This window comes from Lynx canadensis, chromosome A3 (genome assembly GCF_007474595.2).
Source record: "Lynx canadensis isolate LIC74 chromosome A3, mLynCan4.pri.v2, whole genome shotgun sequence".
Classification (NCBI taxonomy): Eukaryota; Metazoa; Chordata; class Mammalia; order Carnivora; family Felidae; genus Lynx; species Lynx canadensis.
Window position 1 is genome coordinate 78,090,261 of NC_044305.1, and position 15,412 is coordinate 78,105,672.

At 47.5% G+C, this 15,412-nt stretch overlaps 1 protein-coding gene across 8 annotated transcripts in view; it reads right to left on the reverse strand.

Moving 5' to 3' along the window:
• Positions 1–13,423, reverse strand: part of BCL11A (BAF chromatin remodeling complex subunit BCL11A) — a 100,136-nt gene extending 86,713 nt beyond the window's left edge. For 2 of the 8 annotated variants that reach the window (XM_030310659.1, XM_030310658.1), the window contains exons 1-2: positions 12,885–13,423; positions 5,606–5,935 (exon numbers count right to left, since the gene is read on the reverse strand). In XM_030310659.1, coding sequence (XP_030166519.1) covers positions 5,606–5,935; positions 12,885–12,939 — 385 coding nt within the window. In that variant the 5' untranslated portion in view covers positions 12,940–13,423. Of the gene's footprint in view, positions 1–5,605; positions 5,936–10,534; positions 11,390–12,884 lie in introns of those variants that run through there. The other 6 variants (XM_030310656.1, XM_030310655.1, XM_030310657.1 and 3 more) reach the window with 5 other exon arrangements.
• Between the last annotated feature and the right edge of the window lie 1,989 nt (positions 13,424–15,412).

Sequence of the window (15,412 nt, forward strand, 5' to 3'; positions counted from 1 at the left end):
CATATTTATGAACTTTATTAATGTCCTCCAAATTGACACATAAAATAAAAACCTGCTTGGTTTGAGACAATGTTAAAAATGGGCACTAAGTTAAAATCTTTTTTCTTTTTTAATCCTTGTAATAACAACACTGCTGACATAACCATGACCCAAATGAAATCTGAACAAGCAGAAAGGTACTAAAGATCCTTGGTGATTAAATCTCTTGCTAAAAAAGTGGCAAGGTGCCAGGCTGGGTCCAGTTTGATGCTAAGTGCTTTTTACTGCATAAAGCTGGTACTACGGTATGTAAAAACAGACTTGGGCTAGGGGTAAATTTTGTCAAATGATTCCTTTGTGCAGTAAAGGGTGTGAACAGACCAACCAAAGTCCATTAAATTAAGTTAACACTGAATGCCGTGATCTCGGTGCATCTCCCTAGCTGTGCTACTTTGGTTCAATTTCATGTTTTCCCCCAAGGAAAGCCAAACTTTCTTCCTTTCTCCCTGACTAGTGTTGAAAAGCCACCATTCATCCATTCTCCTTTATTAAACACTTTCACTTAAGAAATCACAAAATTGTGAAAAATGCTTCCCTAGGATTTGCACGTTAGTTATATGCTCCAATTTAGTCCTCCCACATTAGCCAAACTACATGGGGGCTGTGGTGTGAAATTAATGATTTTCCAGGACTTGAAAATGTGCCATTAATATGCATCCAACTCTCCTCTTCCCTGAGCTTAAGGTTCGCTGTCCTGACATTGCCTGCACATTTCTACACCCAGTTGCATTTTCCAGCCCATGGGCAGCTCCACAATTAAATGCCACATGCACGAGGAGAAAGGTGTGCAAAACAGATTTCAGATCCTTGAACGTAAAAGGCACAACTTGCAATACAAGGATGGAGTGATTTAAGAAATTACAGCACTTTTTTTTTAAGATCTCACAGAATGAACACAGAGAATGGGAGGGAAACTTTCCCCCTCTGCTCCTGTTCTTGAAGTGAATACATATTTGTGTTTCCAATAAAAGGCCATTTTTACATTAACTGTCTGTAACAGCAGGAGACAGAAAAACTAACACAATCTCCACATCACACACAGGATGATCTTCATATCACGTGGCCCTATTCTCAAAACTATTATTTATAAAAGACAACTAGGAAAATGCACAATGCATCTTTTCTGTGTCACCGGAAGGGTAATGTCTGAAGAACTTTGAGATCTTTGGGAATCTTCCACATTTTAGACTTTTTTTTTTCCTTTTTGGCTTTCCGAAGTAAATTTAGCAGCCATGCGGGCCACTGTGTTTAATTAAGCTTTCAAAAGTCCTCTGACAATGCCAACAATTGTAAGACACTTCTGTGGCTCAATCATGCAATCACTGTGACAGTTCTATTTACAATTTGTCTTAGAGAGAGTTTCTCTGACATTGTACTTTGACAAAACATCCAAGCTGCCAGTTCACAACCTTTCTTGGTCTTATTTACAAATACAGCTTGTATATAGGACTCCCAGACTCATGAACATGAGTCTTTGGGTAGTGGCCTCACAAACACAGGCTCCCAGTGAAAATCCTAGATATATATAAGGAAACAATATTCTCTATTCTCTGCATACTGAAGGTAAATAAAATGTTCACCAGTATATTGGGGTTTTGTTTGTTTGTTTGTTGTTTTCTTTTTCAGCTGCCATGCTAAAAATTCACTTCAGAAGTCAGTGGTTTTTATTCAGAATCACACAAATAAAGAGAAATTAAAAATAAGTAGTCATATTAGGATACTATAATTTATAGTCTCATTTACAATTATACCATGAAGTACACAAATACATCCCCAATTCATGCTGAGTTAGGAAAGAATTAGAATGGGTACAAAAAGAAAAGGCAAGTTGATTTGCTAAGTTCCGAAAAGCGTTAAGTATATTATACTTGATTTACCTTTAAGTAACATGCTGACATGTTTGTTTTTGAATTAGTATTTCCCCCTCCATTAGAGTAACTGTCTTATATATTTTTATCTAGTTACGAAGTATATTGCCTAAGCAAATTAATTTTTAAATATCCTGATATAGACGTCTATGTTCATGATTTTAAGGAGAAAAAATATTATGTATCAATAGTAGTAGATCTGAGTACATTTTATAAGACTGGTCCTATTCTCCCCCATTCTCTTAAAAAGCTAACTTCACGACAGCCCAACCCTAATTTAAAGATTTCCATGTGTCATAAGCCAAAATCTCAAATCTGACATTGTGGGGTAATATTTTTGGCCTTTTCTGTAAGTGAACAGCAGTTTCACATTCACTAATCTCTGATGAATATTTCCCCCATCATAAAAGATGAGACTACAAAACACAGCAACAGCCCTGTTAAAAGCCCTGACTGCCAGTCACAGGCTGCTGACATCTGATGGTGAGTATCTAACATAGAAATAGATGCACTGGGCCCCACACAATATGACCTGCTCATTTCCAGTTAAATTCGTACTATGTCAATGGTTTCACTGCATCACAGCCACACAGTATTTTGAACATGTGAATGAAATGAAAAAAGCAACCTGATCAACACACACATGTACATGGGTGAAGTGTTGAAGCTCGTAACCATCTATACGCCAGGTAAAAAGAATCACCCTTTCCAAACCACACTCCTCTTCGTGCGGCCTATGTCCAGTCAAAATGCAGATCACTTTACTGAAGACTTAAAGAACGCTACCTTATTCTCCTATTTGAAAGCCCCCAATACTAAGCTTTATTTATCTCAAGAAAATCTGTCACTGTTTTATTCCTGCTTCCTGCCTATAAAATGGCACAGAACACACAGGGAGCTCAAATCCAACTTACATCACTTTAATAAAGCCTTTCCTACACAGTGCACTTAAATGACTACCTTTTATGTGGTTGCCAAACATATTCTTCTAGAGATTCATCAATAGATCTCTCTACTAATATGGAGCATTGCTTCGCCTTTCTTTTTGTGACACCACAATTCAAATATCTACTGGATGATTATTCTTTTTGTTTCCTTCCTCGCCATAAAAAGAAAAGCAGACTTGGAATTGTAAAGGCGTGCTTGAGAGAAATGGGCTGGTAGTGTGCACAGCCGTCTTCCAGAACTTCCCTTCAGAGACACCTGAGGGCCAGGGCATCTTAATTTATGTGCGATGGTAGAATGTTAATTTCACCATAGGAAACTCTTAATTCATTACTGTGAATTATGAGAAGTCATGATTCTAGTTACTGACATCTCGCTTTGAGATGTGACCACGCTATTTATGTCCAGCCAATTCCAGGGTGGGAACAGGTGATTAAACACAATGAAATGAATCAAGGCTTTGTAATTATTTGTGCATGAAAGGTTTACCTCACCTGGGTTGCTACATTTGTGCACCCATTGAATATCTTAGATACCTTATAACGCTTTTCATCTAGTGAAATTATTTAGTATTAGCCTTCTAAAACATCCTTTAAATTTGCTTTCTTTTCTTTTTTCTTTCTTTTGTGTTTTGTTTTTGGCAGGGCAGGGAGGGGGTGCTTCTCTGGGCTCTGCTATTATACTGGGTCTTAGAAACAAAAAACCTTTATGACAACCAGAAGTTAAAGAAAATATCTTTTCTTTCTCTATGTACATTCACAACTATAATAGTAAAAAGCTATCGCTATAGTGCCTTCCCCCCCCCACCCCCTAGCTTTTAGATTCCTCTTCTAAGTACAGAAGCACAGAATTTTGGAGCTGGTTAATCCGAGAGTGAATAACCTATTTGGGACCTCAGTAAGAAGTGTGGTTTTAATTCCTGCTTGACAGACACTGTGTTTTGTCTTTTAAACGAGCGGCCCGATATGTAAATACGATGTTACATCACGCAAGTGTTACTCCATATTTGGTGATTTAGAAAGGCTTTGGATCTCCGAAGACGACAAATCCCCTTCCGCTTGCTCTTGCTTCATTAATCATGCCTTACATTTTCCTTCCAGTCACAAGACAGCACATGGAAATGGTCACTGCCATTACCTACTTGTGTGTGTGGTGGGGGGATAAAATGTTAACCTACATGTCACATAAGCTAAATGCGGTGAATTCTAGAAAAATATTTTGTAAATGCAGCTTCCCTGGTACAGATTTCTCTTTTCACTAAAGGAAAAGTATCTGAGTGTTATTGCAGGAAGCATGGGGAAAAAAAAAGAAAGAAAGAAAGAAAATGCCACGTTTGATTTTAATGATCAAATTCCAGAGGGGGCGGGAAGAAGAAATAATACGACATTTAATTCCCTCTGGACCACTGACCTACTACAGTTCAACTTTGTGGTCAAACGAGGTCAGAAAGACAAGTTCCAGTGAATCAATTGATTATATGCACTATCTTTCCTAAAACTGAATAAACCTTCTGCCTTTTGGGGGAGGGGGCAGGGGGAAATAGAAGAAAGGGAACCACCAGCAGGCTTAGCATTTTTGTCACCATAGACTCTGCATTCACTTTGTCTTGTGTGTTAAATCACTCTGGTTTCACAAAAAAATGTCTTAAGGGTCACTATATAGTGTTGCTGCTTATCACTTAGGGTAAGGATTTAAGTCCCTCTGCTAGCTGTTAATTCCTTTTCCCATGAGCTGCTGAGAAACCCACACACCTAACTACCTCTCTGCTAAAATTAACCAAAGGAAGGAGAGCTGTTGAATATGTGTGTGTATTTTTCCAAGAGAATTTTTACATTGTGTTATAGCTGAAACAGTGGAAGTCTGGACTGGACATTTGTAAGGGTGACATGTGGTTGTGTAAACCACAAACAAAATCAAGATACATCTGTCAAAACCACATCAGAGACAAGAGAGAGCACAGAGAAGCATTTATCATTTAGCTGAGGAGGCAGGCTGCAGGGAGCAGCCGTTCCTGTCAAACCAACCTTTTGAAATTTCCAACATGCCCTTAAACTTTTCGAGTAAGCATGTCTGTGCGCTTCAGCAACTGCCCTCTCTACTCTGGCCTGGCCAGTCGAAAATGGCATCTTAAAGTCAAGGTCACGGTGTCATCCCACCACGGGGCTGTGTTTAATTACAGCCCCATACGGGCTGACAGCCAATATGGATCCAAGGCGAGCCCTGAAGCTCAGTTAACTCTTTCTACCCAGTCCCAAACGCCCTGTCAGCCCACCCTCCTTCGCAGAAGCCTTGAGAACTAACAGCACCCCTAGGGAGGTCTGACCAGGTATTCTGACTCAAACAGGTCATTGGCCAAACTACAAAATGCCTGTATGGCCACTTCGCCTCTGACTTGTCACCATGGCTGGAAATGGACATTGGAAACAGGGCCAGGTATAGTAAGGTTCAACACTTAAAAATGAGAAGGGGAGAAAAAAAGGAAAGAAATTCAGCATCAACAGATCCAGAGAGAGGGTATCAGGTGTGTGTACCTATTCCACCTATATCTGACTCAGTGAAGTGGAAAATATTTATTTTTTTTTGTGTTCTGGACGTAAGCTATAGGAATGATTGTTTTAACATTACAGGGCTGTCGTGGACAGTCACATGGAGAAATACAGAAAGCTCTTCACCACTCCTGAGTGCTTGGCTACAGCACCTCTGAAAATGAAAAGAAAACATGCAAACAGCTTTTCTCCTTGCTTCTCATTTACCTGCTATGTGTTCCTGTTTGGGGCAAATTCCTCTAGATGACGTTGATAAACAATCGTCATCCTCTGGCGTGACCTGGATGCCAACCTCCACGGGATTGGATGCTTTTTTCATCTCGATTGGTGAAGGGGAAGGTGGCTTATCCACAGCTTTTTCTAAGCAGAGGCTGCCATTGCATTGTTTCCGTTTGTGCTCGATAAAAATAAGAATGTCCCCCAATGGGAAGTTCATCTGGCACTGCCCACACGTGAGGAGGTCATGGTCCCCTTCTGGAGCTCCCAAAGGGCCGTGGTCTGGTTCATCATCTGTAAGAATGGCTTCAAGAGGTTCGGCTGTGGTTGGAGAAACAAAAGCACAATTATTAGAGCACCAGAGAAGAGAGAGAAAGGGGAAATACATTCTCAACCCCACCCCATCCCACCACATTATATAAAGTGTTTCTAGCCTCCTTCATATAATACCCAGAAAATGTGAGCACCTAAAACATGTAAGGATATGGAGGTTATCAACAAGAAAGCAAATTTATCAATAAGGCAAATCATCATATATTTAAGGAAAACTATCTGACTCACATAACTCCTGAGAAACCACACACACACACACACACACACACACACACACACACTATAAATTCTGTCTGGTTTTCGAGTTTAGAAACAATGTTGACTGTTAAGTAAATAGTTAACACAGGTGACATAAAGAAAGCTTAAATAATAACTACCCCCAAAACTGGTAAAAACATGGATTGAAACCAAATTTCTTTCTTTTTTCCTACAAAGTTGTCTATTGTGCCAAAGAATAAAAGAAGAGGTAAATAAACACACACACCCTTTGTGTCAGTGTATATACTTCGAAGTATACAGAGACTTAGCTTCGTAAATTAGAAAGCTACTATATCACACACAAAATGTGCCACATTTACACCGCCATAATAAGCAAACGACTGCATTCACCTGTGAAACGGATCTAAATAATAATCATAACGTAGCATAATTCATACTGCCAAAAACCTTTCTGATCTCACTCTCAGTAGTGCCACAAAATCAAAGAAATACCAAATTCACTGGCAATTCTTCCCAGACACATTAGCTAAATGGGATACTTTTGAGTACTTAAGAAAATAAGCCAATTAGTCATTTTTTCATTCTGAAGAAAGGAATGCCTAAAATATTCTAAACATGTTTGCACTTGGTGGCTCCCATCACATAAAAATCAGAATGGTCAAGCAAATGCCACATCTCAGAACAAGGCTGAGAAGTCCTTTCTTTAGACTTGAAATACTTCGCCTAATGTTGTCAAAGTTGACTAATTTTCTGAATGAGCTCCAAAACGCTTCATTATGGGACTATTTCTACACACATAATCACCAGCGGATGGTATAACAAGGTAAATATGTCTTTCATTCCCGTTTCCTTTTTTTTTTTTCAACTTTGCACCAAAATACTCTAGCGTCTCATTTGAACAGCTTCTATGATTTTTTAACCTTCCAAAGGGGAAAAAAGAGTTGGTAAGTATCTGCTCCTGAAACTGTATGCTCACCCTATCAAAAAAAAAAAAAAAAAAATCACAAAATACAAAACACATCCAGGATGCTGCCAGTTAATAAAACTGAAGCAGAAAATGTACAAGTCTTAAACAGTTAATCAGTCTGACCTTCTTTAGCAAGCTGCCAATTTCACATTTAATGAACTTAAAGCCACAGAGAATCAAAAAATAGATTTTAATTTGAGTGTAGAATATTGGAACCGATTTTGATAAAGTGCAAAAATCCAGTGAACTCAGGTTAAATTTATTTCAACCCTACCCAGGCTGAATATTGAGGGGGAAGATCTGGAGTAACTCCCAGATGTGCTGGGTGAAATAATATTGAGAGAGCCCTGCCTAGCTGCACCTGTGCTCAAGTAGGACATGTCATAATTTCTAGCCTCTGGTACTCCTCCTAATTTAACATAAGGTCACCACAGGAATATGAAGGTTATATTCCCACTAATAAAGACAGCAAGGTAAGCACTTATGTTTCTTTGCCCAACATACTGACCAAAAGATAAATACAAAAAACACATGCATGCTTTTCAAATAAAATGACACAAATGGAAGTGCTTTTGCATTATGCCTCTGTGTCATTTTTCTCCTACATTTGCTTTCATTTTGACCAAGTGAGGCACTGAATAGGGAAGTCATCCTCCAAGATCCCTGCTATTTGAATTAAGGATTTTTAAGTATACATTGACAAATGTGGCTTTTTGTTGTTGTTCAGCATTAACTGCAAGTTCTGAGGGTTACAGATTAAAGAAAGATTCAGGAATAATATTTTGTTTCATTAAAGTTAGTACTATGTAGAACCTTTGCAAAAAAAAAACAAAACCAAAAAACATTTTTTAAACTCCACCATTAAGATTCATTTTTTTGTTTGTTTGTTTTTTCATCCCCAAGGCCTGACATATTCTGAAAGTGGAAATATTATTTAGGAGCAAAAGGAAATATTCTCCTAGGTAGCAAATAGTTAAAGGTAATGCGGTACAAAACAGACTTGGTTAAAGTCTTCTAAATGTAGTGACTGAACTGATTTACAATCAAAACCAGGAAATGAAGTGGTAATTCAGAGGTTGCTGATTACACCTCCACATTTCACCTAATTAATTTTATAGGAGGCAAAGTTCTTGAAAATAACAAGATGATCAAATGTACAGATATAAAACCTGTAACCTCAACATTTTCTATGCTCTTAACGTAAATTATTGCTAATTAACAAGAATTATATCCTAATGTATGAAATACGTCTAACATCGGGCTTCTTGCAAAACATTTGGCTAGTAATGTTCAGAGAAATATCAAAACGTGTTTATTATTGCTGCTATATTATTAAAAATAAGACGAAGTGGGGCACAAAGAAAATAGGAAAATACAATTCTCTTGGTGTAGTCTACTGATTTGCATTGACATCTTTTCTCAGTGGTAATCAACATTTCCTTTCTGGGCATCTGTTAATTTCTCTGTATTTTAATGCAAATTCCTCTTTCCCTAAAAACATTCCTAACCTCAGCCATTTTACCCCCTCCCTCAATTCAACTCCATCCTCCTTCGCCCCCACAATACCAACGTTTCTAAGCTCCGGCCTAAACCTCCCGCTACAAAGCGGGGAGTCCAGGATTGAAGTGGAAGGGAGTGGGCAAATAATCATAATAATTAGCCACGAATTCTCTACAAGAGGAGAAAAATAGAAAATAAAATGCTTCTGCGTTCAAACAGCAAGACAGACTGGAACGTCTCAATGCCCCAGCGGCTGACTGAGATCTCCTTCCTCTCTGCAGTTGCAAAGGAATAAATTTAAAGAAGAAAAAAAAAAAGCTCAAGAAGAAATGTAGGGAAGAAGCGAGGGAAAGGAAGGCTGTTGGGGGAGGGGAAAAGGAGCTATGCCTTCAACTTTGCTTTCCAAGTCCTTCCTTTTGATTGTCTTAACAGGGTAAGGAAGCAAACCGAGTCAGAAACGCAGAGAGGAAAAGCAAAGAAACAAAAGCGAAGGCTAAGGCTACAGGCCCGGGGCCCGGGGCCCGGTGGGGGCGGGCTTTGCAGAAAGTGAAGTTGGGCGCCGGGACTCAGGCACAAAGCGAGCAGCTCGCTGGCTGCAGCCTCCGGCCGCGCTTGCTGCAAACACGTGCAGCGGCGACTGCCGGGCCGTGGGGCCCGGGCCAGGCCGGGAGGCAACGGGCAGCCAGGGGCCCCGACTGCCGCCTCCACCCGCGGTCCAGCCCGGCCTCAAGGTGACAACCGTTCCCTGGCCCCGCCAGTTGGAGAAATGGGAAGTGAGGCTGGGAAAACTCGGTTGGTTAACCTGGTGCAGTCTCGGTATCCTCACACACACCTCAAGCGCGGGCCCTGAAATTCATTCTGTGTCCCCAGGCTCACACTTTTTACTTTGGGGGATCTCTGCAAATGCGTTTCCCCCGCAATTCCGGGCACGAGTGTGCGCAGCGCCGCGGCGGCTGCGGTTATTCATTATTAATGACGCTGCTAGCCCGCATCATTATGATGATAACTATTACTATTGTTGTGATTTCGGGCTCCGAGGCGAGAGCTGCGGGAGGCGGGGGAGCCAGGGGTCGGGCTGTAGAGCCGCTGTGCAAGCCCAACGTAGCCGCCGTTGTCCGTGCTTTGCGCTGGGGTGTGGGGGTGGAAGAAGTGAACCCGAAAACCAAGTGCAAACTTGCTGGATCCCGCCCATTGGCCTTGCCTCGAAGGCGGAGAGTGCGTACCCCCCTTTTCCCCCTACCAAAAATGCCCGCCCCGAAAGAAAGCGAAAACTGCACCCCACTCCGCGCCCGGCGCACGGGATTGTCGGCCGCGCTCCCGAGCGCTTCTCCGCAGCCCCGGCCAGAAGCATTTTTAAAGTCAAAATGAAGAACAAAGACATAAGGGGTGATGGGGGGAGAAAGGGAATTCTGCCTAACCGTCCGTTTCCCCCACCCCCACCCTCGCAAAGCTCGTCCCTCCCCGGCCGAGAAACGCAAAGCAGGGAGTGGGGGAGGCTCTGGTACAGGTTCAAGTTCGCTGAGCTTTCTTGATCTTGTTCTGCCTCCTAGCGACCGAATGGCTCATTCAGCCTAAGAAGCGGAGGATTGGGGGGGAGGGGGGGTCCTGAACACCGGAATGGCTCCCGCCCCCTCTGCGCACCCAGAAAATGAGAAAGAACTGGCCCTTGAACCCCCTCCATACTACTCCCTTAACCCAAAGCCCGCACTGAAACTGGGATAGAGACCAGCTAAACCCACCCAGCCTGGAACGTCCCGAGGTGGACCCGGGGTGGGTGGGGGATAGGGGAGCAGCCTGGACTGCACGCCTCAGTCCGTCCTTTGAGCCCCCACTGCATCCTTCCGAAGAAGGTTCCGGCTTTCCCGAGTCCTGCGAACACTGCCCTTCCTTCCCGCCGGTACCTGGCCGGGCTGTAACTTCACACCGCCGCACGCCGCGTCTGCTCCGCATCCGGCGCGGCCGGGGGAGTGGGGGGCGGGGGAGAGCGGCGAGGGAGGGATCCGCGGGGGTGGGGAGAGGGAGGGCCCCGCAACGTGCCGGGGCGGGGGGAGCTTCCGAAGTGTGTGACAAGTTCCAGAGCCCAGTGAAAAATTCAACTCCTTATGCACACCCCCCCAACCCTTTAATAAATACAGAACTGGGTATAGACGGTGTTTTAAAATTACATCAAAATTTAAAATAAGGGTCACGAATGAGGAGGGAAAGGGATGTGGGCCCTCTCACGCCTTTCTTTCCCTTGCTGCCAAACTTTCCTAAGTGCCCACCGCCCGCCTTCCCAGACGCACTCGGTTAGCCAGGACACAGTAACCCACCCACCACCTCATAAAGATTCAAAAGGACCACCGCCCCCCCCCCGACCCCCGACCGAGCCAGACCCGGGTTAGAGGGCAGAAACTCAAGGGTGGGGTGCAAGGAGTACCAGGATCCAGCACTCCCAAAACACACAGTCGCACATACTGCTCCCTTGCTCACCTCCCCACCCCACCCCCACCCCTCCCAATTCACCCCCCACCTGGCCTGGCAAGGCTCGGGAGGCGGGGGATAGTGGCCAGACCGGGTGGGAGGGGGTCAAGGAAAGCACGTGGTGACCTCCCCAAGGTCCGGCGCGGTGGACAAGAATGTGGGGGGGGGGGGGCGGGGGAGGGGGAAACAGACGCGCTTTTTCGGTTGCTTTACAAAATAAAAATGCTTCGCAAAGCTGAGTTTCTCCCCAGCCGATTTCGAAGTCTTGGTGGGCTGGGAGGAGGTCTGGATATTGTGCTGGGGGCGAAAATGGACTGTGGACCCGGCTGGCGCGGAGTCGCGGCACGGCCTGCCGCTGTGCCGGCGGGCAGGCGGCTGGCGCGGGGTGGGCGATCCTGGGCAGGGCGGGGGCGCGGCGAGGCCCGGCGAGGCCCCGGCGAGGCCCGGCCGCCGCCGCCGCCCGCTCCCGGGCTGCCGCGCCGCGCTCGGTCCTCTGTCTGTTTGTTGGCAGGAGGCTCCCGCACACGCGGTGCTTGTAAACATTCAGACACGAGATTTTTCCCAATCAAAATCCACTTCCACTTTTTTTGAAAATCTTCCAAAAAATAGTAAGAGGAGGGAGTTCCTCGCTCCCTCTCCATGCCGCCGGCGCTCTAAGTTTGCAACTAAAGAGGTTTTGGGGAAGGGGGTAATTGTATTTTTCCTCCTCTAATAGAGATTGAGATTTTTGCAGGGGGGGTGGGGGAGTCAAAGAGGAGAGCGTTGCAGAAAACGGCTGGCCGAGCGTTCGGCTTCTGTTTTGGGGCAAGAAAATTTTTACATCTTCTTGTCTTGTTTTATTTTTATTTTTTTTTTTATTTTATTTTTCACGTCTTCTCGCCGCCACTTGAGGTTCGGCTGGGAGGGGCGGGCAGCGGGAACCCAGGCGACGGCGGCCCGAGCGCCCTCCCTCCATCTCCCGCTCGCCCCGGGCCCTTGCTCCTGCCCTTCGGCGGCGGCGGCGCGGAAGGGCAAGCGCGAGGAGCCGGCACAAAAGGCAGCGGGACAAACACCCACCTCGGGCCGGAACAAAAGGCAACAGCGCCGGCGGAGGCTCTGGTCCTTCGCGGTCGCCAGGCTCTCCCAGGCGCCGCGGCCCCTCTCCACACTCTGCAGACTCCAGAGCGCCGGGGGGCCCCCTCCCACAATCCCACTTTCTCACTATTGTGGAGATGACTACTTTCTTCCTAGTGCACACTTGACCGTGAGCGCGCCGCTGTCCGAGGGCCATTCTCACCTCTTTTTTCCCTGGGAATTGTTTTTTTGGCTTGGGCTCCCTCCTCCCGCCCCGTTTTCCTTCCTTCGGTGAGTGGAAGCAACCCCCCTTTTCCCCTCCAGTTCCCTCCCCTAGGTTTGCAAGAGAGTTGTTCGCATCCATAGCATTGTTCATTATTTTGCAAAATTGGAGGGGAAATCATTGCGTTCCTTTTCTAAAAGCGAAATAAAGCAGCGGAAAGCATGAAAGAGGAGGAGTCAAATTTTTGTAAATTAAATAAAAATAAAAGGTGCGTGCTATCCCAAAAGTGTACGTACGGCTGTGGTTCGGGATAGGATGAGGTTTGTTTTTTGTTTGTTTGTTTGTTTGTTTTTTCTCCCTTTAAGCTCTTTTCTCCCGACTCTCGGAGGTTCATCTCGTGAAAAAATTAAAAAATGCATGCACACACCCCTCTCTCCCCCTCGCTCTTACTTCTCGTCCTGCGCGCTCTCGTGATTATTAATAATTATTATTACTATTATTGGGTTACTTACGCGAGAATTCCCGTTTGCTTAAGTGCTGGGGTTTGCCTTGCTTACGGCGAGACATGGTGGGCTGCGGGGCGGGCGGGCGGCGGCGGCGGCGGCGGCGGCGGCGGGCGGACGACGGCTCGGTTCACATCGGGAGAGCCGGGTTAGAAAGAAGGAGACTCCAGAGAAAATATCTTCATCAGTGCCTTTTGACATCCAAAATAAATTAGAAATAATACAAAGATGGCGCAGGGAAGATGAATTGTGGGAGAGCCGTCATGGCTTTTTTTTTTTAAGCAAAAAAAAAAAAAAGAGAGAGAGAGAGAGGAGAGAGAGATAGAGGGGGAGAGAGAGAGAGAGAGAGAGAGAGAGAGAGAGATGAAAAAAATGGCAAAAGCCCCCCTGAGCTGCAAGTTCAAGTGCGGACGTGACGTCCCTGCGAACTTGAACGTCAGGAGTCTGGATGGACAGAGACACACAAAACATGGGCAGGGCGAGCAGGAGAGAAGGGGAGGAGGGAAGGGGAAGCTCACACCAATGGACACACATCAGGGGCTGGACATGAAAAAGAGACCAGGACAAGCCAATGGCCAGTGCGGGGCGGGGGAGGTGCGGGGCGGGGGGCTCCGCAGACGCCAGACGCGGCCCCCGGGGGAGGGGCGGGCGGAGGGGAGGGGGCGCTGGGGCCGCAGGCTCACCAGTGGCCGCAGCGAGCGCCGTGGCGGCAGCGTGGCCGGGAGAGAAGAAAGGGGGGGGGGGGGGGGGGGGGAGCAAGACGTGCGCCCTGCTCCCCCCCGGACGCGGACCCTAAAATGAAAGATTACTTAAAAAAAAAAAAAAAAAAGACAAGAGTGTACAGCGAGACTGCAGCCCGGGTCCGGGGAAGCGCGGGCGGAGGGAAGCCAGGTAGAGTTGCTCCCGGACACCCTCCTCCGTGCGCACACCCACTTCCCCTCACCGCCGCGCCACGGCCGCGCTCGCTCTCCGCGTGCGGATGCCCGGGGCCGTAGTGAAAGCCCTGAGCCCGCGGCTGCGCTCGGGAAACTTTGCCTGAGGAGAAGATAGCAAAGAAAAATCACCCGAAGTTGAGAGCTGAGCCTCCAAGTTACAGCTCCGCAGCCGGAGAGGGGAGGCGGGAGGGAGCGCGCGGCAAAACGGAGTCCAGCCCAAGTTTGGAGGGTTACGGGTCCGGAAAGGCAGCTCTGGGGCCTCCCGCGGCCGGGGTAGCCTGGAGAGAGGGAGCAAGGGCGAGGGAAGAGGCCCCGGCCAGAGGGCACCCCTAAGGCCGAGCGGGGGCGGGGGGGGTGGGTGCTGGGATCTGAGCACCCTGGCAAGTGATTGCCAACTGGAAGCACGGAGTCTAGGCCCCCCAGGGTGGCGGAGACAGAGGCCAAGGAATAAAGAACGAAGAGCCAGACTCGGGGACGTTCCAGTCCCCAGAGGGGAGTACCGGGGCCCGGGGCGAGGAAGGCGCCGAGGCGTCCACCTCACCGAGCGGCCGCGGGCCAGAGGACAAAGCATGGGCAGTCCCGAGAGTTCCAGTCCCTGGGAACGTGCTCCCGGCGCCGCGGGAGGTCCTCGAGCCAGGTCCCAGGGATGGACACACCCCCTCCCACTCCAGAGCAACTGCTAGAGCATAGAGGAATGGAAAGAAAAATGTTTCTTACAGGCAGGACACAACTATTCCTGTGCTGTTACCCGGGGGAAGAAAATGGGGATTGGAGAGACAGCCACTGGTTCGCAGGAGCAGCGGGGAGACCACGGTGGTGGGGTGACTACCCTGGGTCAACGCCGTGTTGCTCAGGCGCCCAGAGCCAAGGCATGCACCCTAGAGTCTGCAGGTCCCTCTGGCCTTTCCACAGACGTTCCCGGGAAATTAAGGAAGACCTGTTGGAAATAAACCCCTGTCTCTTTAATGCACACACGCGCTCTCGCGCGCACACACGCGCGCGCGCGAGCGCGCGCGCGCGTGCTGCCGCTGTCAAAAAGCGGGCTTCACTCTGGCGTGGGATACTTTCAGTTTTACGTAAAATGTACAGCAACAGCACCCCCTGCGATTGGAAAGTTTATTCAGAAACGTGTCTGCAAAGTCCCCCGGCGTCTCCCGCCTCCCAGCCTCCCCGCCTGCCTGCGCCACCCTGTAGCCTCAGCCGCCGCCGCCGCCGCCGCCGAGGAGCCAGAGCTGCGATTCCAAATCCGGAAGGGCAGGGGGGGCTGGGGGTGGGGGGGGGGGTGGGAGAAGCAAATGGACTCAAGTCCAAGGAAGGCGTGGGGGGTGTAGGGTGGAGGCGGGTCGCTGTGGCCCGCGAGACTCGGAGCTGCAGGTGGACGTGTGTGAGTGTGTGTCTGCAGAGCAAGGAGCCTTCCTTCCCTCTCCTCCAAGCGGCTCCACAACCCCTCGCGTTTTCTCTTTCCCCCTCCTCAGTCTAAGGGACGTCGTTTCTGTAAATTCACCCACCCGGCTGGGGGCTTTATTGTTTTAAGCTAAAGCCCCCGCCTTGCAAGCGCGCACCCACCTCCCTGCCGCGCAGGCAAACGGCTGTTTATTCTCG